This window comes from Pantherophis guttatus, chromosome 2 (genome assembly GCF_059756535.1).
Source record: "Pantherophis guttatus breed Tessera chromosome 2, ASM5975653v1, whole genome shotgun sequence".
Lineage (NCBI taxonomy): Eukaryota > Metazoa > Chordata > Lepidosauria > Squamata > Colubridae > Pantherophis > Pantherophis guttatus.
The window spans coordinates 274,380,288-274,404,895 of record NC_142064.1 but is presented as its reverse complement, the minus strand read 5'-3'; the positions used below and the strand labels follow the sequence as shown (position 1 = coordinate 274,404,895).

General features: G+C 39.2%; 1 protein-coding gene and 1 long non-coding RNA gene across 2 annotated transcripts; both read left to right on the top strand.

The window, feature by feature from the left end:
• Nucleotides 1-2,800: 2,800 nt before the first annotated feature.
• LOC148115937 (uncharacterized) lies at nucleotides 2,801-5,097 on the top strand. Its single transcript, XR_015732718.1, has 3 exons — nucleotides 2,801-3,323; nucleotides 4,079-4,317; nucleotides 4,905-5,097. It is a non-coding gene; the product is annotated as an uncharacterized LOC148115937 (long non-coding RNA).
• A 595-nt stretch (nucleotides 5,098-5,692) lies between these two features.
• Nucleotides 5,693-22,076, top strand: LOC132709248 (vomeronasal type-2 receptor 26-like). Its single transcript, XM_087885307.1, has 5 exons — nucleotides 5,693-5,699; nucleotides 6,300-6,388; nucleotides 6,742-6,954; nucleotides 19,905-20,031; nucleotides 21,172-22,076. Exons 1-5 carry the CDS (start codon nucleotides 5,693-5,695, stop codon nucleotides 22,074-22,076), a joined length of 1,341 nt encoding a protein of 446 aa, XP_087741433.1.
• The last annotated feature ends 2,532 nt before the right edge of the window (nucleotides 22,077-24,608 follow it).

Genomic DNA, 24,608 nt, shown 5'->3' with positions numbered 1-24,608 from the left:
CACCTTGAATTGTGACCGGAGAACAATAGGGAGCCAGTGCAGCTTGCGGAGAATTGGTGTAATGTGGGTGTACCTAGGTGCACCCATGACAGCTTGCGCGGCTGCGTTCTGGACTAACTGTAGTCTCCGAACACTTTTCAAGGGTCGCCCCATGTAGAGCGCTTTGCAATAATCTAACTGTGAGGTGACAAGGGCATGAGTGACCGTGAGGAGAGCCTCCCGATCCAAGTAGGGTCTCAATTGGTGCACCAGGCGAACCTGTGCAAAGGTCCCCCTAGCCACAGCTGTCAGATGTTGCTCTAATCTAAGCTGTGAGTCTAGGAGGACACCCAAATTGCGAGCCCATTCTGAGGGGGACAGTTTCTCCCCCTCCCCAGAACCAAGGATGGACAGTCAACATAGTCTTTAGGAGGCAATACCCACAGCCATTCGGTCCTGTCTGGGTTAAGTCTGAGCCTGTCAATGTCAATAATATCGTATTCCTTAATAAAATCCATTCTTTAATGCATGTTAACACCATCGCTTGATAATACAATTCCCAACTCGGAAGGCCAAACCCACCTCTAATTCTTGCATCTTGTAGCATTTTTATATTAATCCTTGCTCTCTTTCCTTGCCACACATATTTCCACATTATTTTCTTCAACTCTTCAAATTATTTTTTCTCCAGTTTTATTGGTATAGTTTGAAATAAAAATTTCAAGCTTCTGCCAACCTAGCAGTTCGAAAGCACGTAAAAAATGCAAGTAGAAAAATAGGGAGCACACTTGGTGGGAAGGTAACAGCCTTCCATGCATCTTTGGCATTTAGTCATGCCAGCCACATGACCACGGAGATGTTTTCAGACAGTGCTGGCTCTTCGGGTTTGAAATGGAGATGAGCACCGCCCCCTACAGTTGGGAATGACTGACAAATATGTGCAAGGTGTACCTTTACCTTTATTTCTGCCCAAACCAAGTGTGAGGGAAAAGGATTCAAGCTTTTCCATCTCCAATTACCTAATCAAAGATCAGGTCATTTCTGAGGCCGGTGCCTGGAGGGTTTGAGATCTCCCTGAACTAAATTCTCTCCAATAGACAATTCATTCTTCTTCTTCACTGATGCCACTTAGGGGTATCCAGAATCTGAGGCAATCCCATCTCTGCCACCAATTGTTGAAAATTCCATTTTCCTTCCTTCTTTCTTTCTTTTATTTTGAACCACCAATAACTAGATTGATACAGACTGAATTTTCCAAAAATCACTGGAAACTTGAACAAGTGATTTGGTTTCACAGTCATGTGAAATATAACAGCTGTTTCACGCGATCGTCTGAGTGTCCTTTTTTCACTTTTTTAAAGCATTTTTTTACTATGTATTTGTCTGAACTGGTTGTAAAAAAATGTTTAAAAAGTAAAATAAAAAAAAAAGTTCCAACGATTGTGCGTCACTCAGCTGATCATCGGAACTTTTCTTTTACATTTTTTAATACCGGTTCGGTGAACCAGTAGCATTTTTTATTACTGGTTCGGGTGAATCGGCCCGAACTGATACCATTTCACCCCTGGAGTGTCCCCAAGTGGAGCCTTTGGGGCAAGTGGGAGCAGTGGCTGCAGGGGAGAATTTGGCTGGAGGGTCTGGTGGGGCCATGGGGGACCCTCAGGATGCATCTTCCTCAGAGTTGTAGAGAGTCGCCTACAGGGAGATGCAGATTGCATGTTTATAATCACCATTCACTTATGAATGGTAATGATAAAGTGTTCAGATTAAATTTAGCTGGTAATCTAAAAACATTTTCCAAGAATTTATTCATGAAGATCAATGTGGCTTTTTACTTAAATGACAAAAGACAATGTGAGAACTGTGTTGGTTGCCATAGTACTTTTACAACAACATAACAAAAAACTAGCTGTATAGTTCTTAGATGCAGAGAAAGCCTTTGATCATTTGCATTGGCCTTTTTTGCTTAATGTTCTGGAAGATATGAGTCTTGCTGAAAATTTTATTCAAGAAATTTAGTGTCATAACCATGTGATATCCAGAAGGGGACAAGTCAAGATTTTCCTTTGTCCCCTTTGCTGTTTATTTTGGCTCTTGAAGTGTAAAGGGAGGGAAATGGGCCAGTCTTGGAGTCAGGGGAAAGTCCAGACGAGGGCTCTGCATTAGAGGCAGAGATGGGGCCAGGGCCATCTGGGAGTGATGAGCGGACTCCGGAGCCTCCAGAAGCACGTAACAGAGAGGCAGAGGAACAGGAGGAGCCTGATCCTAGTGCACGCATGTGAAGAGCTGCCAGAAGGCAAAAGCAGCTAAAGCAAAAAGGACGACTCGGGAGTAAGGCCAGGAGATGATTGGCCCCTTAATTTTAACTAAACTGAGAATGAAGTAACTCTCAGCTGTTTCAATAAAACAGGTTTGTTTAGGACTGATTGTGTCTGGTAATAACTACTTGGGCCTAGGTCACAACAATTGGTGTCAAGGGGAAAAAAGATCTATTAGCCCTATATCTTTCTTCATATTTATACAATGATATAATCCAAAAATATTCAGTGTCCTCAACCTAGAGTGGCACCAAACTCCATGTTTCTGGGTGACCTTACTCAGCAGTCTCTGGAGAAAAGAGTCCATATTGAAGGATAGCAGAAATCAAATACATAGGTGTTGAAATCCTGCATTTCCCTCCAGCATCATTTTCTGGACAGGTCCTGACAGGAAAGACCACAACCATTAAAGAACACTGCCCTCAGGGGTATGTCTGTATTTTTTCACAAACATGCTGTATATCAGGAATAAGTTCAGGGTCCCCAGAGGAAAAGTTGCTTCTCACTGTAATTATCATCATCCTGCTCTTTGAGATGTCTCCTTCTACTTCTCTAGTGACTGCCTTTGATGTAAACATCAGACTGAAGTACTGTGGAGGGGATCTTGCATCAGAAAAGGATAAATGCTTTAAGTCACACTGTGTTATGTGAATTTTAGGACAGTCAGGTGCTGTGCTGTTAAATGTCCTTTTCTCTCCTTTCCAGGTGAAGCATGATTTGTCTCTTTTAATTCTCAGGGCTTTTAATTCTTCAACTCTTCTTGTTCTTGTTTAGAAACAGGAAGGGAATTGATTCAGCCCCATGAATTATGAACCTCCTACTTCTGCTTCTGATGCTACTGCTGCCCCAGCCAATCTCTGGGAAGCTTAGAATGAAATGTCCACTGACTCTGGAACACCAGGATGGAGAAAAACCATGGAGCTATTACAGACCAGGAGACCATCTCATTGCTGTTATCACCAGTGAAACAAAAATATCTCCTGTAATGTTCGCTTTCAATGCAGCTCCTTCTAGTCAGTCTAATTCGTAAGTCATTCAGGATAATGGAGTTGCATTCCCTTCATTTATAATTCTAACAGCTCATTCTTTTTTCTCCTTATTCCACTTATTCCAGATGGATATGGCAGCACCTCTCCTGTCTAATTTCCTAAATCATTGAAATTTGTATGCTTTCTTTGTCTTATTTTGAGGAACAGATTCAAATCCAAAGATGGAACAGAAAAATAATATGAAACAAGTCCACGTTATTTTCCTCTGCCTGTTTAATCTTGAATTCATGACTTGAATACTGATTTTTATTTAAATTAGTGATTCTTGTAGTTTTCCCCTGCCCAGCTCATTTCAAATACAACTACTCATTGATATTTACTTCCAGATCCTTATAGAAATACAGGATAACTTAGTTTTAGAATTGGTTTCTGGATCACTTTTGAAGCATCCTCTTCCTTTTATGGCAGTTCTACCGTAATTATTCAATTACAGTAGGCTTCAAAAGAGAAAGTGGTTTAGATTGAAAAGAAGTATATTGTTGGTTCTGTTGATGATAATGACATGATCATATTTACAACAGTTTGTTTGTTCATTTTTACAAGAGTTTATCTAATACTCATTGAAAAATGCTATGCTTTATTTTGATTAGTCAAGCAAAAATATATCAAAAATATAAAATATATTTTGCTATTCATGATGATGGTAATGGTGATGATAAAAATGAACATTCTTTTACAGTAGCATATCTTCTGATCGGTCTAAAATCCTACGCTTTATTTTCGCTATTCAAGTGGTCAATAAGAATTCCCAGCTCCTGCAAAATCTCACACTTGGCTACGACATCCATGACAACTATATGAACACTATTGGCACTTCAGATGCCTTGCTGGACATGCTCTCCACTGGAGAAGCCAATGTTCCCAACTACAGCTGTGGAAGGAAGGACCACCTTTTGGCTGTTGTTGATGCAGCTGTCAGGGACATCTCCATCCAGATGTCAACATTAGCAGACACCTACAAAGTCCCACAGGTTTGTGTGTGTGCCTTTCTATCTAGTAAAAAGAGTGAATCGGTAGGATGGGTAAGCAATGCATTCAATCATATCCATTCTAGGGCATTCAAGAGTTGCTTTCCTCTGTGGCCAGTGTAGGTATATTGTCTAGTGATGGATGGGATTGATACTGGGGAGGGGAAAAGCAGCAAAGCAGCCCTATCATCTCATGACACCATCCCCGTTGCTTTGGGGGCTTCTACTGCACACCTGTGAAAATAAGGAGGAGGTCAAAATCCTTATATTAAAACAACATATAACCTTTGTGGACAGAATTTAAAAATCTTACATAAAGTATGCCTCTTTATTTGAACAAAACAATTCAGTTGAATCTGCAAATGTGGGTCTGATTTCAGAAAAAAAGGGAGTAATCAAGAAATATCATTTGCATTCTTTATTCTGATTGTTTTTTTAATTACTTCCTTTCTTTTCTTGTATTTTTTATCTGGTCTTGCTAATATTCTGTCTGTAATATTAGCTAATCAGGAATACAATATTCTAATACCTTGATGAGGAAAAAGTTGGATTTATTGAAAGAATGACGGCATTGTTCATTGCTTTTTCAGATCACTTCTAACATTGTTTCAGCGGCTCTGAGTGATAAAAGTCAATTCTCATTTTTTTACCGGATGCTCCCCAAAGAAGGGATCCACTACCCAGGAATTGTCCAACTGCTCCTCCATTTCAGATGGACCTTGATTGGTCTCTTTGCTTCAGACACAGAGAAGGGAGAGAATTCCATGAGGACATTGAGTCCTATGCTGGTCAGGAATGGAATTTGTGCTGTTATATCAGAACAAATTTCACCCGCTGGACATACAGCACCCCTCAGGGTTGCCATTTCCAAGTGGAGACAAGTCAGTGTCTTTGTTCACATCGTAGAATTTTTTGCTGTTTGGGACAGAATTCATCTTTTCCATTCAACACTTAAAAGTTTGCCAGAACCCATTGAAGGGAAAGTCTGGATAATTGCAGTCCTTGGGGAAAGGCAAATAAAAAGACACATATTCCTGAAATATATCCATAGTGTTTGGATCTACATTTTCCAGTTGAAAAAAAGGCCAAAGGACAGTTCCTTTGAACCAGATCTCTTTGTGCAACCACAGTTAGGAGATCAATCTTTTCTCTGTTCTTTTTCAGAAGACATCATTTCTGTCAAAGGCCGGAGAAGATGCACTCAGAAATCTCCACTGAAGACCAAAGTGGAAAGAAATTGGCTCTTGTACCGACATAACTACCATGTTTACGCTTTGATTAATACTCTGGCCCATGCCTTGAATGCTGCATATTCCTCCATATCGAAGAGGAGAAGAAAAGAGGGAGAAGAGAGGCTGGGGACTCAAAGGCTGCAGACATGGCAGGTATGGGGTCCTGACAATGATCCATCAAAGTTACTTTCTTTGGATAAGGAATACAAAGGGGAAAAGGAAACTATCTCAACCTTTTTGTGCTTCAAAAGGCCAACAAGTTTGGTCCATCTAATCACTTTTGGATAATTTTCCAAAGAGCGGTTACCATGACATTTATATTTTGATATTAAACAGTTAATTTTATAAAATATGTATGCATTTGAAGTAAATTCCTATCTTTATGAATTTGTGATTAGCGTTTTAGAGTTGTATGTTCATACATTTGAAGGAGACCCTAGCACCGTTATGGCGAACCTATGGCACGCATTTCAGAGGTGGCACGCAGAGCCCTCTCTGCAGGCATGCACACTGTTGGCTGTTGCTCTTCGGGTTTCTGGAGCACAGCTAGTCTTCGCGCATGCCAGAAACCCCAATACCAGCTGGCCAGTGCACATGTGCTTGGTGGAAACAAAAAAACCAGGTGGCCGCCGCTTGTGTATGCTGGCCAGCTGGTCTTCGGGTTTCTAGAGCTGTGGTGCGTGCTCTGATTTGGGCACTTGGTGCCAAAAAGGTTCACCATCACTGATACAGCATAACCCTTTCTGTCTGCAGGAATCCCAGTTAAATCTTCTCTAAGTGATGGCTGTTTTGCATTAAAACAATCAGTGAAGGGGAAACTTCTCTGGTTCACGGGATCAGCTGTAAAATTATTCCTCCCTTTAGGATGGTTTTCATTCAGTCAGAATCTCTCCTTGTTTTCAAGGGCTTTATGAATTATCTTTTCATTTGTTTGTTCAATTTATTTGTGATCCAGTCTAGAATGCTCCCTATACCCTACCAATTTCATCAATTATTTATTTTATCAATATTTATATGATTGACAAATTTTGCTGAACCTTTCTTTTCCCCTTTTGAGGACAGTGATAACACTCATTGTCCCAACTCAAGTGAGACCACTGTAGCTGAAAGACTCAAATCTGAAAACAACAACAACAACGTGTGATAGAAAAACCAAGGTTTCTGCTTTTAACATTCCTGGATATTTCTCTTCTAGTTCCATCCATTTCTGAAGAAGAACGAGTTTTGCAATCTTTCCCACGTGAAACTGTACTTGGACCAAAATGGGGATGTGACAGCAGATTTGAACCTCGTAAGCTTGATAGTTCAGTCCAGGGAGGATCCCGTTAGAAAGCAAGTGGGGAGTTTTGAAAGACAGAGACTTATTATCAATCCAGATGCTCTTTCACAGCTAAGGTTGCTCAATAAGGTGGGTGAAACATTGGTGTCTTTTCTCTGTTTTCCAAAGCCTTGAGAGACTTTTCAAGTGGCTAAGCCTATGCACCAATACAGTGAGAATTGAATGTGGGGAATAGAACCCTTATAATTTTCTTAAAAGGCTTGGGACGCTTCAGTACACTTGGCAAGGTATCTTTCGGATGCTGTAATATAGAACAGTGTTTCAAATTGATTCAGCCGTGTCCTATGAGGGTTGCTAGGTGATAATGCTTTAAGATGTATGGCTATTGTTTTTTTTTTTTTTTAAAAAAATTCTTTCATCATGCATATTTTATGAACAGAGTTCACATCTTATACATCATATACATAATCAAAATCATCATTATAATACTTCTTAATCTTCTTATTTTTTCCAATATTTATCTCTTTTGTGTAATCCTTTATCCCAAATTTATCATTTTTCTCCATATCTTTTTTTTAAAATTTTTGTTGAAATTTATTATATTACAATACAATACAATCAATCAGACAGTGTTATTTTTATACACAGGTTAGATTGATTCTATCTTTACATTTCATCGTTCCGTATTCCTATATGCATCTTAAAATTTGTATTAACTTCTATCTATTCTTTACTCGATTATCAATCCACCTGTACCAATCATCCCACACTGTATAATATTCTGAGTCTTCTTTCTTGTTCAATTCTAACGTTAATTTGTTCATTTCGGCACATTCTAGAACTTTCTGAATAATATGTTCCTCTGATGGTATATCCTTTCCTTTCCAGTACTGGGCATAGGCTATTCTGGCTGCAGTGAGTATATGTATGATTAAATATCTTCTATTTTTTCCATATTTCATCTTTACTATTCCCAGGAGAAATGTGTCAGGTATCAATTCATTTTTTTCATTTATTACTTCTTGTAGCCAATTCTGAATTTTTCTCCAATACCTTTTCACTTCAGGACAGGAGCACCACATATGAAAGAAGGTACCTTGGTGACATCCACACTTCCAACACTTGGGGCTTACATTTGGATAGATTTTTGCTAATCTCGCGGGCGCTAGGTACCATCTATATAACATTTTATATTGATTTTATTTGTATGTTGCTGCTAATTTATGTTAATTTATGGTTTCTATTCCAGATCGTCTCCCATTCATCCAAATTTATATTATGTCCAATATTTTTGGCCCACGCTATCATCGGCTCTTTTACTACCTCTTCCGCCCTATTGAATTCTAATAAATAGTTATATAATCTGGATAATACTATTTTTTTCTGGGCCTGTCAGTAATTTGTCTAATCTATTTGTTTTCACCTCAATGCCAAATTCTTCCTTATCTTTTTTGTACCTAGATTGAATCTGCAAGTATGGCCACCTAGGGATTGATTAGTTTTGAGATTTCCTTGGTTATTTTTCTCCATATCTTATTATTTCAACTTCTTCCATATTAATTCCCCCCTCCATTATTTTTTATCATTTTCAATTTTATATTTGAATAACATCACTTTGTGCCTTATATTTCTTCTCAATGACAATTGCTCCAGTTGTTTACCATCTTTCTTCATTTCCGGAAGAGTCCCTCTAATTCCTTTTTCTCATTCATTAATAATAATACAGTCATCTTAATTTACTTTATTATCAAAATTAATAATATGATTAAATTATCTATTTTCCCCTTTCCATCTGCTATGGTTTATCACCAACATATTCTATTTCTTCTTTGCAAAAAGAAACATTTTCATGTTTTCAACATTATTATTTTCTATACAATTAGCATTTTAAATATTCATTTTAATTACATTGTTATCAAAATTAATAGTACTGTCAAATTACCTATTTTTGTATTTCTATCTATTAGAATTTAATGTAAACAAATTCTATTCAGATGAAGGGTTACCTACATCTGCCCCTACCTAGGATCAAACTCACAACCTCCTGATTGTGAGGCAAGAGCTCCACCTCTAGGCCACAGCAGCTGGGCTTCATTTATCTTTATCATATAATCACTTATAACCATTTTCCATCATATCTTATTTTTTCAATTTCTGCCATGTTATTCTCACATATTTCTTTATCAATTCATTAATGCTTTCATCTAGCTAACATCACAGTATATCCTATACTTCTTCTCTCTTACCACTACTATAACAATTAAAATTTCATTCTAATTTAAAATGCTTTAAAAAACACCATTATTATTATATTGTCTACTTTCCCATTCCCATCTATTAATCTATTTTATGTATATTTGCTAATGTTTACCTCATCATCTCATTTTTAACCATCATCTCGAAATCTTTTTAACATCCCCCTTTCTAATAGTTTATTGCACGACCGTTTATCTCGCTCTAATTTCTCAATTCTCTTTTTTTTTCTTTTTATATATGTTACATTTCTTCTTCTGGCTCCTTTTATCTTTTTTTTTTTGTTGTTGTTGTTGTTTGAATTCCCTTACTAAAGTTTTCCCTTGTCTCTTCCAGATATTCCCCTTTTTCCCTTTTGTCTGTTTCTTTTTAAGGGGGAATTTTTCCCCTTTCCTTTCTGCTCTTTTAACTTTCCCAAACATTTCTGTGAAATTTTCTATCTCATTTTTATTTTTTAATACTTGCTCTTCAACATTATTAATTTCTTGCTTCTCGTTTAAATTTTCCTCTGTCAACTCCTCTTCCTTTTCTTTTTCTGTATTTTTAAATGAATTTTCCATTTCTTCTTTGCCTATTAAAAATTCACGCATGCTTTTAAGCATCAAAAGTAACTCTTCATACATCTGCAACTCCATTTTTTAACAATTTAATACCTCCCCAATTATTTCTCTATGAACTTAACCAGATTTTAAGGACTATATAGTTTTCTTGTATCTCCGCTTCTTTGCTTTCTCCTTCTTTGATTATTCCTTTTATTCTTTAAAATTAAAATGTTATTCTCAATTATTTATTATTATTCAAATTCAGCTCTCTTGAATGAAGCTCTCTTCCAGAAGAGAACGGAAATAAAACAGCCTCCTAGATGTAAAACATAGTCAATCCTTAAACGTTTAAATTTAAATTTATGTAATTTTCTTATATCTCCTTTTCTCTTTTTCTTCTTAAAATAGTCCTTTGTTCTGCAAACAGCTGCTTCCTGTTTTGTCTATTTGAATACAGTATCACAGTACTTTTTCTTTTTTCCAGCAGATGGCACTCTCAGTTTCTACACATTGCAAAATAGTCTTTTAAATCCAATTGTTTATCAAAATATTCAGTAATTTTTCAAAACCTCTTATAATTTGTTATCTTTCTTCCAAACTGTGACGAAATGGGGTTGAGGGGTACCCCGGACCGTGAACCAGCTCATGAGTAAACACACTGAGACTGAAATGATTCTGACAGAGGCTTCTTGTGTAAAAATATAATTTACTTTAAAACATTTAAAAAGCACTATGTCTTTAAGAAAACACATTAAAAACAAAGTCTTATCTGGGTATGTGAAGCAAGGCTATCTCCCTAGATCCCTCTCCACAATACCGAAACAGTTCACAAAAGAATAAAGCTAGCATGAAGGTAAGCAGCTTCGGCGTCGATACATCATCAAGGCAATCATAATGGGAGCAGCACGAGCTTCACAGCTGAAAGTCACCTGAAGTAAAAACAGTTCAAACAGCAAACATTGCTTGAAGCTTGTGGGAGGAAGAAGGTCCAGCAACAACAGTCCCGATGATAGCTTGCGTGCTACAAAACAGCAAAAGGCAAGCATCCGTGGGAGTCTTTCTGTGGCGACGTCTGGAGTCCTTATCTGCATTCTTCTCCCATCTGCGGCGTTGCACCAAGCTTCCTGCAGGAGCTGTGCATTTAGGCCTAGAAGACTAGGCCCAAGTAGCAAGCAAAAGGTCCTTGCTTATATAGGGAGTTAACCTGCAATTAACTAGGGCGGGGAAGGCTTGCAGGTAATTGCCAACAGTAGATGGCTTGATTGAAACCATACTGTTTGTGAGTAGGCAGATAGCCACAGCAATCCTGGAAACACTCGTGACAATCCCCTTCTCTGCGGCTATTTGACTGGTTAACAAACATACATTCTACATTGGGTACATATATACATCAATGGTAAGTACATTCACATAGCCATCGACATTTTACCCAGAAGATAGAGGTGTTGGTCACGGGGCAGCGGTTTGGTAAACACATCCACTACCTGTTCCTTGGTTTCACAATACACAGTCTTAATGAAACCTGTTTTCACCAATTGCCTCACATGTTTGTTTTGTATATCAATATGGCGTGATCTCTGGCCTATAGCATCAGCTTCCGATATGTTAATGGCAGCCATGTTGTCCTCATAGACTTTTATAGGTTGCATGGGCTGCCTCCATAAGCATACCAGAAGATCGTCAAACCAAACTAGGTTATTGGAAGCTTTGGACAAACTCACATACTCAGCTTCTGCTGTGGAGGTTGCAATTAGCTTCTGCTTTCCAGAGTACCAATACACGGGGCTACTATTTAGGTATACAATGTACCCCGAGGTACTTTTTCTAGATCTAACATCCCCTGCCCAATCGGCATCCGAAAAACAACTCAATCTTAATTCTCTAGTTGCTTCTGGTTCCAATAACAATGAATAGTTCACAGTACCCTTTAAGTATCTCAGGAGTCGTTTGATTCCGCTCCAATGGTACTGTGTGGGATGTTCAGAATGTCTAGATAACACATTTACACTTAGACTGATGTCCGGTCTAGTCCAATTTGCAATGTACAACAATGACCCAATCACGGACTTGTAAAGGGTCTTATCTTCAAACTCCGTGCTCTCAGTGTACATGTTCTTAAGGAAGTCTGTTGCCATAGGGGTATCGCATGGCTTCGCCTCTACCATGCTACACTTTTTAAGCAATTCCTGAATCTTATCTTCCTGAGAGAGCCGAAACCCCTTCTCGGTTTTTACGAATTGCACCCCTAAAAATTTGCTAATGTGACCTAATGGTTTTAAGGCGAAACTCTTACTTAGGTCCTCAGAGAACTTCTTATGCCTGTTCTCTGATCTGCAAATATATAGTATGTCATCGACGTACAACAGTACTGTTTCCCTAATGCCCTGATCTTCCTTGACAAAAACACACTCATCAGCCGATGATGGTAAAAAGCCCATCTCTCTCAGGCTTTTTGTGAGACACTCGTACCATCGTTTACCAGATTGTTTTAAGCCGTATAGGCTCTTGTTCAACAACCACACATCGTCTTCCCGATGGCTTACTCCCTGAGGAATCTTCACGTACAGCTCTTTGTCTAACTGGGCATGCAGGTACGCGGTCTGAATATCGAACTGATATACATGTTCGCCTCGCATGGTAGCGATGGTGAGAGCTGTTCTCACGCTGTCAGGGCGCACCATGGGCGAGAAGGTGTCCTCATAATCGTCAGGGAATCTCTGCGAGAATCCCTGCGCCACTAGTCTCGCTTTATAGACGAAACCCCCACCTTCAATGGGCTTTTACTTGAAAAGCCACCTGGTGCCGATCACCCTCTTGTCCTTGGGCAATCTTGTTGGCATGAATACGTCCAGCCTTTTCAGGCTGTCTAATTCCGTATCCATGGCGGCCAGCCACTTCTGTTGTTCATGGTCAGGTAAGGCCAACACATCCTCATATCTCTGAGGGGTGGCCAAAACCTGGTCGACTGAGGTAACAAAGTCGTCGTACCTCTTAGGCTTATTGCCCCTGGTAGCCCTAACTGGTCTGCCTTTAGGAGAGTCACTCACATCAGAGTCGTCCGATGAGTCATCTACCTTGTGACTATCACTATGCGTCTCAGAAGCTGGGTGCCTATCCTTCTTGGCTACCCCCATCTTACACTTCAATACCCCTTTCAAGGGTGCCTGGGATGCACGCTTCCCAGAACCAGATGTATCCCTATCCTCGGGTAGGTTCTCCGATACATCCTCCGCTCGCCTATGACAACTACGGGAAGGGTTCTGAGTAAGAATCTCATTGGCATGGATCTTACTCCAATTGGCCCCTTCATGAAAAGTGGCAGACCTTGATATCATTAATTTCCCGTTAGGGTAGGCAAACCTAAATGCCTTGGAGCCCTGCTCATAACCAACGAATCTCAGTTTAACAGAGATTGGGTCTCCCTTTCTCCTGAGCTCCTTCGGGACATGAACATCGGCCATCACCCCGAAAACATGGAGGTGTGCCAAGCTAGGCTTATGGCCGTATAGCACCTCGTATGGGGTCTTCTGCACCACACTAGACCACACTCGGTTCAAGGTGTAATTTGTGTATCTAACTGCTTCTACCCAGTATGCGAAGTCTAGTCCGGAATCCTCTAGGGTGCACCGCATCATTGTTTGTAATACGTCGCTGCGCTGTTCTGCAACGCCATTTTGAAACTTAGAGTAAGGTGCGGTGCGTAAGTGGACTATGCCCTTACTCCTCAACCAGCTGGAGAACTGCCTGGAATTAAATTCAGTCCCCTTGTCAGTTAAGATCTTCTTAACTCTGACCTGGTGCTGGTTCTGGACTAAGTTACAAAATTCCTTAAACTTAGTCAACGTTTCACTCTTAGACATTAGGGGAAAAACGAATCCAAATCTGCTATGGTCGTCTACTATGGTAAGAAAGTACCGTCTCTTACCCACGGAAGATGCAAATGAACCCACCAAATCCATGTGGATGAGCTGAAACGGGTGTTCAGAGTACCTCTGAGACCTCTTGGGCGCAGATTTCACCTTCAACTTTACACTCCTACAAATTGAACAATCTAGAAATGTGTTACAATCATTGATCTTGGTTCCCCTTGAGCGTTCGGTTACCTTTTTCACTATAGGAAAACTCACATGACCTAGCCTGCGATGCATCAAGTGAGCACATTCATTGTGCAACGGCTCACCTATAGCAATTGCATTAGCATTTTCAGGTTCCCTACTATCTGACTCTAAATTAAAATTTAAAAACTTTTTATTAACTTTACATTTGTCTTTACAAGGCTTCCTCTGGTGAAAGTCTTGATCCTCATCACCTAGTTCTAACTGTGATTCATTGTTACTACCAAATGAGATAGTATAATTGCTATCGCTGCAGGACTCAGCATTTGTATTGGGGGAATAATAAGGCAAGCCACCTATCTTCAAAACCTCCCCAATCACACATTTGTTGTTTTTGATCACAGCTGTTCCTCCTGAGAACAGAATCTCCATTCTAGGGTTCTCACATATCCTCATTAGGCTTAGCAAATTATGATCTATCTCTGGTACATACAATGCTCCATGAATCTTTCCTATCCCAGGAATATAAACATCTCCAATGCCAACAACATTCACCTTTTTACCGTTTGCAACTTTGACTATGGATTGATGCCTTCTCATATTAACAAACAACCTTCGGTCACTGACAACATGGTTACTGGCCCCACTGTCCATCAACCATAGTTGCTCTCGCTGTTCCCTTGTAAGCTCTGACTCAGTAGTTTCCACTATACCTACAGAGCTATCATTAAACCTGGGATTGTTCCCTTTGTTGCCTCTATTTGGCTTTTTACCCCTTCTGTGGTTAGGAACATCTACACTTGGCTTTCTACCAGGAGGTAATGGCCTCCTTTTACATTTATTATCAGAAGGTACCTTTGAGCATGCCCTAGCATTCACATTTTGTGGGCAATCCCTTCTATAATGTTCTCTTGAACCACAACTGAAGCATTCTCTGATAGTATATGCTCTATCTGAACTATCGGGCCTTCTTAAAGGTTTTTCCTTTTTGTGAAAAGCCGCCCTGCATTTTCGCAAGTTATCTTCTGCAATCAATCTGCCAGATAACACTTCTAAAGATAAGTTATTACAATCAACATTATCCAGTTGCGATATAAAATTATCCCAGCTAGGATCAAGGGAATTGAGTATAACAGTAATGAGGGTTTGTTCAGACACTGTTTCCCCCCTCAACATCAATTCCTGCCTTAACCTGTTTAACTCACATAAGTGTTCATTAATATCTACTCCCGCCTTCAACCTTGCGGAATAGAACTCCCTATAAACTCTGTTTGTAACATGGGAGCTTTTTGAACAAAATAGCTTATGTAGTTTCACCCAAACTTCTGTTACGGTCAGGTTACTAGGTAAACTGGGATATAGTGCAGGGTCAATAGACATCAATAAAATACAAAAGGCCTTATGATGTAAAAGATCAACTTCTAAGGACCATGGTCTAGGTGGGGGTTTTAACAACAACGATAAAACATTTTCTTTCATTAAAATTACTTGAATACTTTTAACCCATTCCTTGAAATTTCCTCCACCCACACTTAAACTTTTAAAATTAGGAGGAAGGACCTGTACATTATTAAACATGGAAACAGACATTAATTGATGTTCAAAATGTGGTCCATCCTGGAACGGGCAATAAGGCATTGGAATGGAAGCACACAGCACAGTGTCTTCCATCAGGCATTCTGGCAATCGTTCCTCCCCAATGGGAGGGATTAAAACTTCAGGTTGTGCGGATGCAAAGCTCATCCTGGCTTGATCATAAAAACTCGAGGGTCCTCTCTGGTGCACATCTATAGGAATTTTTGGACGCGCTCCCAAATTCCTATCTTCAGTTGAGGCAGCCTCCGGAACCGTCCTGGATGTCGATGTCATCACGGATGGATATATCCCACTCGTGGCGTGCGCTGAATTAGTCGCAGACATCAGGGGTGCTTTGGTATGTGCAGCTACTATTTGTTGAGCCGATGGTGCCTGCAAACCATCGCCTAAAATGGTTGCCAAAGTTTCTATCACACTTGCAACCTTACGCTCAACATGAGAGTCTCTTAAATTTTTAGCAGAAGTCATTGATGTCATCAAGGGAGCTAAAGTCTTTATGGCCTGATCTATGATGGCTTCAGCAGCAGGTGGCGCAATATCAACTTGGCCATGCTGGTTTAACAAAGAAGCAGGAACATTTGAATCAGGCAGTCTGTTATCCCCCATTCTCCACTTATGGTCTGAGGTGGGGGTTTTAGGAAAAGATTGAAAGTCTCTTACCGATCCGGCATTTTGTAGGACTTCGATCTTCTTTCCTTTCACGGCTGGATTCTTTAATAATTTGCTAGAATCAGCAGTCGGGTTCTGACTTACTGTGGGCAAACCTAAAAACTGAAGGATTGCCTTCCTAAACTCATCATCCACCTCTGTATTTGTTTTCAAGACCTGAAGTGGCGTTCTTCCAGTCTCTACTTCTTTAGGTGATGATGGTTTACTCACTATCTTAGGCCCTTCAGAAGTTGAGGCCTCTGCTCCAAAACTTACAGCTCCACTATTCTCTAAATCAATTAGAGTTTGGGGTTTTTCAGCCAAAACATTTTTGGCCTGAGCCCCAGACAGTCCAGTTTGTGACTTCATACTTTTTGCTGCTGCTGCTGCCCTAGTCAACATCTATTCAACTGCAGACATTCCAGTCTAGCGTGTTACCACATGAGCGTAAGTTTGTTAAACCATCCTCTGCTACCAACTGTGACGAAATGGGGTTGAGGGGTACCCCGGACCGTGAACCAGCTCATGAGTAAACACACTGAGACTGAAATGATTCTGACAGAGGCGTCTTGTGTAAAAATATAATTTACTTTAAAACATTTAAAAAGCACTATGTCTTTAAGAAAACACATTGAAAACAAAGTCTTATCTGGGTATGTGAAGCAAGGCTATCTCCCTAGATCCCTCTCCACAATACCGAAACAGTTCACAAAAGAATAAAGCTAGCATGAAGGTAAGCAGCTTCGGCGTCGATACATCATCAAGGCAATCATAATGGGAGCAGCACGAGCTTCACAGCTGAAAGTCACCTGAAGTAAAAACAGTTCAAACAGCAAACATTGCTTGAAGCTTGTGGGAGGAAGAAGGTCCAGCAACAACAGTCCCGATGATAGCTTGCGTGCTACAAAACAGCAAAAGGCAAGCATCCGTGGGAGTCTCTCTGTGGCGACGTCTGGAGTCCTTATCTGCATTCTTCTCCCATCTGCGGCGTTGCACCAAGCTTCCTGCAGGAGCTGTGCATTTAGGCCTAGAAGACTAGGCCCAAGTAGCAAGCAAAAGGTCCTTGCTTATATAGGGAGTTAACCTGCAATTAACTAGGGCGGGGAAGGCTTGCAGGTAATTGCCAACAGTAGATGGCTTGATTGAAACCATACTGTTTGTGAGTAGGCAGATAGCCACAGCAATCCTGGAAACACTCGTGACACGAACACTGTTGATTTCCTTTTAAAAATATTTTGCTTTTTCCCAATTTTCCAAATCCAAGACTTTCTCTTAGATTCTTTATGTTATAGCCCATGCTTTCTCTTTTTTCTACGTTTGTGTTTTTTCTCCCCGAGTGCCAGATAGCCACTAATCCAAATTCAGGGATTCTTTTAAGATTTCAATTCCCGTTTTTCTTAGCTTAAATTGGCAGTTAGCTCACCCAGTTCTGGCACTCCATCCAAATGCCACTCCTTCTCAATTCTTCGGTCCAATTGTCCCAGCTTCAAAGCGGCCAACATAAGATGGTCGCCGCCCCCGCTGCCGCTTCGGGAGAGCTGTTCCTGTTCCAGCAAGGAAATTGCCAATTCCTCACGGTCCACAAAACACCTCTCCTTTCTTCACCATCCCTACAAGATAGCTATGGCTTGAAAGCCTCCCGCCAGTGGTTCATCTGGCTGGATTTTGCGTGGCTCATCAGAGCCCACTATTTTCCAGTCCGTTCCCGCTATGATGTCAACCGGCTGGACATATGGCTATTTTGTGTCCCCTGTGCAACTGGTATCTGTATAAAACAGATATACAGATTTTGTATATCTATTGGGGATTTAAGTGCTGATAGCATCAACCTGTCTTGTTTCCTTGCCTAAGATTAGCCCAGGTTCCCAGTGAAGTGAAAGAGGCAAGGATAACTCTAACCAAGACTGGACATGTTTCCTGTTGACACCATTGGGAAATATGCTTTGGCATTCAGGTTTAGCTTATCATGGCTGGGCAAGTTTATATTCTTAAATAGATCATAGTGGTCAGAATTTTCCATACTTGTCTTTCATGCCTTGGGGATAGAAGAATAGGCCTTCTGCTCCTAGGGAGAAGGTCCAAAGCTTTCCATTCACAAGAAATCATAATGACTGTTCTGATGGTACATGATGCAGAAAAGTGAAGCACTGAAACAAGGATTGACCCAATTTCTACCATATATGGGGGATTTCTACCAAATGTGGTGGGAATGCCCAAAGGCAAAAAAATATTGGAATTTAATAAAGAATTGGCTTGAAGAAATTTTATTAATAAAATAGAAGTTAAGCTGGAATTTTTCCTCTTGGGAAAACAGAGGGTACATATAAGAAAGATATAAATTATCTATTACTGCATATACTCACAGCGGTATGGATAGCCTTTGCTCAGAAATGGAAAGAGAAAGATACCCCAACTGAAGAGGAAATAATATTAAAAATTCTTAACTGCACAGAAATGGATAGACTTACCTTGGAGCTAAAGGATAAATGTGAAACACAGTACTATATAATCTGGAAATGTTTTTATGAATGGCTAGATAAAAGGAAGATAGCTGAGACAAAGGTGTAATGTTAGATGAGAAATATATACGTTATGATAGATAAATATGTATGTAAATTGCATAAATAGGTACAGGTATAGATTAATAGACAAGTATGTATAATTGTATAGAAATATCATATAGATTATTAGTATGATGTTATGTATAAATAACATATAAGGTTAAAGAATTATATTATAATATTAACATTAATATAATTTGTATTAGTTTAAAGTGTTGGAAGATATTTAGAACCATTGAGGTCATATCTATGACTGATGTTTTTAATTTTGAATGATTAATTAAAAACTTTTTTTAAAAAAAGGATTGACCTGAAGAAAAGCCCTTCCTCATTTTGGAAGAAATGAGGGACAATTTGGGGGGGGGAGTTACTTAGATTTGGCCTTTAGTTTATCACTTCATATGAAACATCCTTGAATGCAATTGTTTATCTTGATTGTCAGCTACCTTAAGTCTCTCTCTGGAAAAAAAGGAGACTGCATATTTAACCAATAATAAATGTAGCTCTGCCTTTTCATGCTAATTGGTGTCTCCTAAACAGAAAAAAAACCTTTTTCTGAAAACCTTGCTTGACCCTGTCACAGGGTTCATATTCATGTCACATGTGATACAGCAAAAAATGCCTGATTTTTGAGGGTCATGTTCTCATGAAGAAGTGGGCTTCACATTCTGTCACCACCAGTTCACCCAGCACCGGAAATGTGAGTGTGCACTCCACATGCGTGAGACATCAAACAACATGGGAATTCACTCATCTGCGATGTCCATGCATTCGTTTATAATGAAGTTTTCCTTTATTGGAGGTGGTCCTGGACTTCTTTTGAATGGGGATGGCCTTGCAATGATACATGTAGTCCAGAAAAAACTTTCCAGTTCCGGTCACAGGTTTCTTCATCACAGTTTTATTCAATTTTTAAAAATCTAGTAAAATAAAAAAAAATCATTAACATTTTAGAATAAATTTCATTCTAAGCTTTAATATGAACCCAGTATCTCACTTTAAATTCATGGGTAAATGAAGAAAGGAGTAGTGCACGGTAATACAATCATGTGGTTGTATTTATATATGTGTATGTATGTATTTGTGTATGTGTGTATGTCTGTGTTTGTATGTGTGTGTGCATGTATGTATGTGACACTAATTGTCACTTCATGGTTAAATCTTTTCTCAATTGCTTTGGTCCAGAATTTATTAAGTAGAAATGTCCTGTATTGCAAAGAGATATTGTAGCAGCAAAAGGGAGAAATTAAATGAAGAATCTGTCAGTCGTTGTATCTCCTGCAACATTGAGAGTTACTTAAAACGTTCTTATTTACCTAAGTGAAGTCCAGCAACTAGTTGACTAATGTTCATGTCTACCTCCATTTTTCATTAAGGGTTAGTTTTAACGTATTTTGTTTGGCATTCCTGGTTTTCCTGTTTAGTCTTTGCCTCGGTCCAAATGTGTGGAAAATTGTCATCCTGGATTTTTCAAGCAAGCTCGAAAAGGAGAGCCAGTATGCTGCTATGACTGTATTCCTTGTCCAGAGGGGACCATCTCCACTCAGGAAGGTGAGTGACGCCAAAAAAAAGGCTACTAGATTCATCCAGAGCATTTTGATCAATGTGCATTTTAAAAGAGACATCTAAGGTTAACAATTTTGTGGTTCTCAATTTTCAGGGTTCCCAATTTCTTCCTAATGGGAGGAATAAGAAAAAGATTTTGAGGGATGAGGCAGGAAGAGATAGAAGACCATGGTGGATCATACAAGACAATATGCACCAGAGGAAATTTCTATATATATATATATTTTTTTTTTTGCCAGTTTGGAGATGTCCTCAAAATAATGAAATACAAATAGTTACAATAGCAACAAAAAAGGGATATAGTTGTGGTTCTAATAGGAAAGCTATATTTCCATATTGGTATTAAAAGGAAACCAATCTAAACAGAAATCAGGGAAAGCCTGGATAGCTCAACAGACTAAAAGCCTGTTATTAACATTCAGCTGTCTGCAATTATTGCATGTTCGAATCTCCCCAGGCTCAAGGTTGACTCAGCCTTCCATCCTTTCTAAGGTAGGTAAATTGAGGACCCAGTTGTGGGGGCAATAAGGTGACTTTGTATAAAATATACAAAAGTATGAAGGCTATTGCTTAACGCATTGTAAGCCGCCCTGAGTCTCCGGAGAAGGGCGGCATATAAATCTAATAAAAAAAGAAGAGAGAACCAACTATGCAATTGTATTTATTTCATACGGTGTAACAGAATACGACACTAATACATAAAGTTAGCAGAAACAGCATATAAAATGTGCATCAAAGTATAAAACAGCAGAGCAGTAAATTATTTTAAAAATGCATAATAGAAATGATGGGTACAATTATGAATAAAATTAAATTATGTATGAAGAGTTACTAGAGTGGCTAAACCTATTACTGGATATCTGGACCATTTAGTCATTGGGCAGCAATGCCCTTGAGATGATGTATTTCAAGCAGAGATCCAGAGAACCTTCTGAGGGGGCATTCTGTCATAAAATGATATAAAGTTAGTGGGATGATCCCACAGTCACAGTTAGTATTGTCAACCTGCCCCTTTGGGTTTTTCAATATTGGCACCTGCCATGGTTGGTCAGTATCATCTGACATCCAAAGAAGATCTTTCTTGAAAGGTGAAAAGAAAAGAAATATTACTTTCTGTTTTCTCAGATACTGAAAAGTGCACCAAGTGCCCAGATGATCAATATCCAACCGAGAGCAGAGTCCAATGTATCCCAAAAAGAATAATCTTCCTCTCCTATGAAGAACCTCTGGGCATCATCCTGGTGTCCATTGCCCTACTCTTGTTCCTATTCACAGGATTCATTTTAATCATATTCCTTAAATACCTAGAAACTCCCATTGTGAAAGCCAACAACCGGGACCTCTCTTACATTCTCCTGGTCTCCCTCTTGCTTTGCTTCTTGTCCTCCTTTTTCTTCATTGGACGATCAAGGAAAGCCACCTGTCTTCTCCGACAAACTGTGTTCAGCATTGTCTTCTCAATAGCTGTGTCATCTGTGCTGGCCAAAACAATCACGGTGGTGCTGGCATTCTTAGCCTCAAAACCAGGGAACAAAGTGAGAAGATGGTTGGGGAAGAGCTTGGCCAATGCCATCATCCTTTCTGGTTCTGCTGGCCAAATTTTCATCTGTGCCTTATGGCTGGGAATTTCTCCCCCATTCCCTGACTCTGACCTCCACTCCCAGCATGGAGCGATCATCCTTCAATGCAATGAAGGCTCTGTCACCATGTTTTATGTTGGCCTTGGCTATATGTGTTTCCTAGCTGCCATTTGCTTCACTGTAGCTTTCCTGGCCAGGAATCTCCCTGGGGCCTTCAATGAAGCCAAGCTGATCACCTTCAGCATGCTGGTCTTCTGCAGTGTCTGGGTCTCCTTCTTGCCCACCTACCTGAGCACCAAAGGAAAGTCCATGGTGATTGTTCAGGTCTTCTCCATCTTGGCCTCCAGTGCTGGACTGCTGGGCTGCATCTTCTTCCCAAAGTGCTACATTATTATTCTGAGGCCAGATCTAAACACTAAGGAACATCTCATGATAAAAGTAGAGAAATGACAGTGAAATTGTTTCTTAGGCTTATCAAATTTAATTTTTTCATTGCAGTTATTGGTGTTTTGTATTCTTCCTTTGAATCAATGTGACAATTAAGGCTATTTAAAACTGAAGGAAATAAACATATGAAGAGTATAATGTTAATGACGTTAAATTCCAACATAATCATCAATTAGTAAAATAAACCAATTAGTAATAGAATTTGTCATACATCCAGGAATGAACAAGCTCAGAAATAAGACTCTCCTTCCAACGGGATTTTATGTGCTTTCCAGTTTTGTGCAAATACAATTCTAGCCGCTGTTATTATATGAATAATCAAATATGTATGTTCTTTGGTGTATTATTTTTTTGCTGTAAGCCACCCAGAATCCCTTGGGAGTTGGGCGGCATAGAAATTTGATAAATTAAATTAAATTAAATTAAATTAAATTAAATTAAATTAAATTAAATAAATTAAATTAAATTAAATTAAATTAAATTAAATTAAATTAAATTAAATTAAATTAAATTAAATTAAATTAAATTAAATTAAATTAAATTAAATTAAATTAAATTAAATTAAATTAAATTAAATTAAATTAAATTAAATTAAATGTATCTTCTTTACTATAATTCTCTGGTAAAATTCCCAATAAGAATATCTCTGGTTTTAACTCTATATGTTGCTGCAACATTCCCTCTAACCATGTTTGTATTTTCACCCAATATTGTTTTGCTTCTTTACACAACCACCACATATGATAGTATGATCCCGGCAACTGGTGACATTTCCAACACTTAGCTGATTTATCTTTAAACATCTTAGCTAATCTTTCTGGTGGCATATGCCATCTATAAAACATTTTATACAAGTTTTCTTTATAGGCTGTTGCCATTGTTCATTTATCATTTCTTTCCCAAAGTTGTTGCCATTTATCCAATTCTATGGTGTATCCAAAATTCTTTGTCCATGCTATCATTGTTTCTTTTACTTCTTTGTCTTCTAGTCTAATACACAATAAATAATTATATAGTTTCTTAATCATTTTCTCATCTGTTCCTGTCAATATTTCATCCAGTTCAGATTTCCCTAAGTTAAAGTCACATTGTCTATGACCACAGGTGACACGCGGAACCATATTAGTGGGCACGCCAGCTCAGCTCTGGGGTGCATGCGCGCGCCGTCCAGCTGATTTTCGGGCCTTCTGGGCCCACCAGAAGTAGGGAAACAGGCTGTTTCCTGCCTCTGGAGGGCCTGGGAGGTGGGGAAGGCCCATTTTTCTTTCTTACCTGGCTCCAGATCCTCTCTGTGTATCTGGGAAGGGCGAAAACAGCCTTTCCCACTCCCTTGGAGGCTCTACAAGGCTGAAAGGCCCATTTCCCGACTCCTGGTGAGACAGGAAGTGACATTTTTTCCTGTCCCTGGCCTCCAGAGACTCATAGAGAGTCTCCTACAGACTCCTAGAGAGGTTCTGGAGGCTGGGGACAGCAAAAAATGTCACTTCCTGTCCCAGCGAGAATTGGGAAATGGGCACCCCCTCTCCTGGCACGTGATGGCAAAAAGGTTAGCCATCACTGGTCTATAATCTGCTTCATATCTTGATTGTATTTGCAATCTTCTATACCAATCTATCTCAATCCCTTGACTCTCTAGTTCTTGTTTTTGTTTCAGCTCTCCCCGATCTGTCAGAATGTCTTTATATCTCACAATATTCCCCATGTACACAATATTTGGGTAGGTCACTGCTTCTTTTTTTTTTTTTATTGCAAAAGTTTTACAATTACATTTTCACCCCTTTTTCCCCCCCACCTCCCCCCCCAAACTTCCCAACCTCCCTAACCCTCCCTAACCCTCCCCTCCCCCCAGACTTCCCTATAATATACTCATAATCATGAAGAACCCTAATATAACACTTATATATAAACTTGAGCCCCTCCCTCCCCTGTATAATTTTTCTCTTTATCTCATTACTTTAAAAAATTTCTAGTACATTGTTTTCAAGTAAAAGCTATTTGATACTTTCTAGTTTGATATTTGTTCTGAACATATTCTATCCACCTTTTCCATTCCCACTCATAAGTCTCTTGTGAACAGTCTTTTAAATATACTGAAATCTTCGCCATCTCTGCAAAACTGGCCATCTTCAAAGTCCATTCCTCAATAGTGGGCAAAGCTTCATTCTTCCAGTATTTACCTATCAACAATCTTGCCGCTGTTATCATATACAATATCAATTTTGTTTCACCCAATGTAAAACCCTTAACTATACCCAATAAAAACAGTTGTGGAGAAAATTGAATTTTTTTCTTCAAAACATTCTGCATGACCCACCAAATTTTTATCCAAAAAGCCTTAACTTTCCTACAGGTCCACCAGACATGATAATATGTAGCATCCAAACATTCACATCTCCAACATTTTGGCTGAACATTAGGGTACATACATGACAACTTTTTGGGATCTAAATGCCATCTATAAAACATTTTGTAGAAATTTTCCCTCAGGTTCTGCGACTGTGTAAATTTAATATTCTGAACCCAAATTTTTTCCCA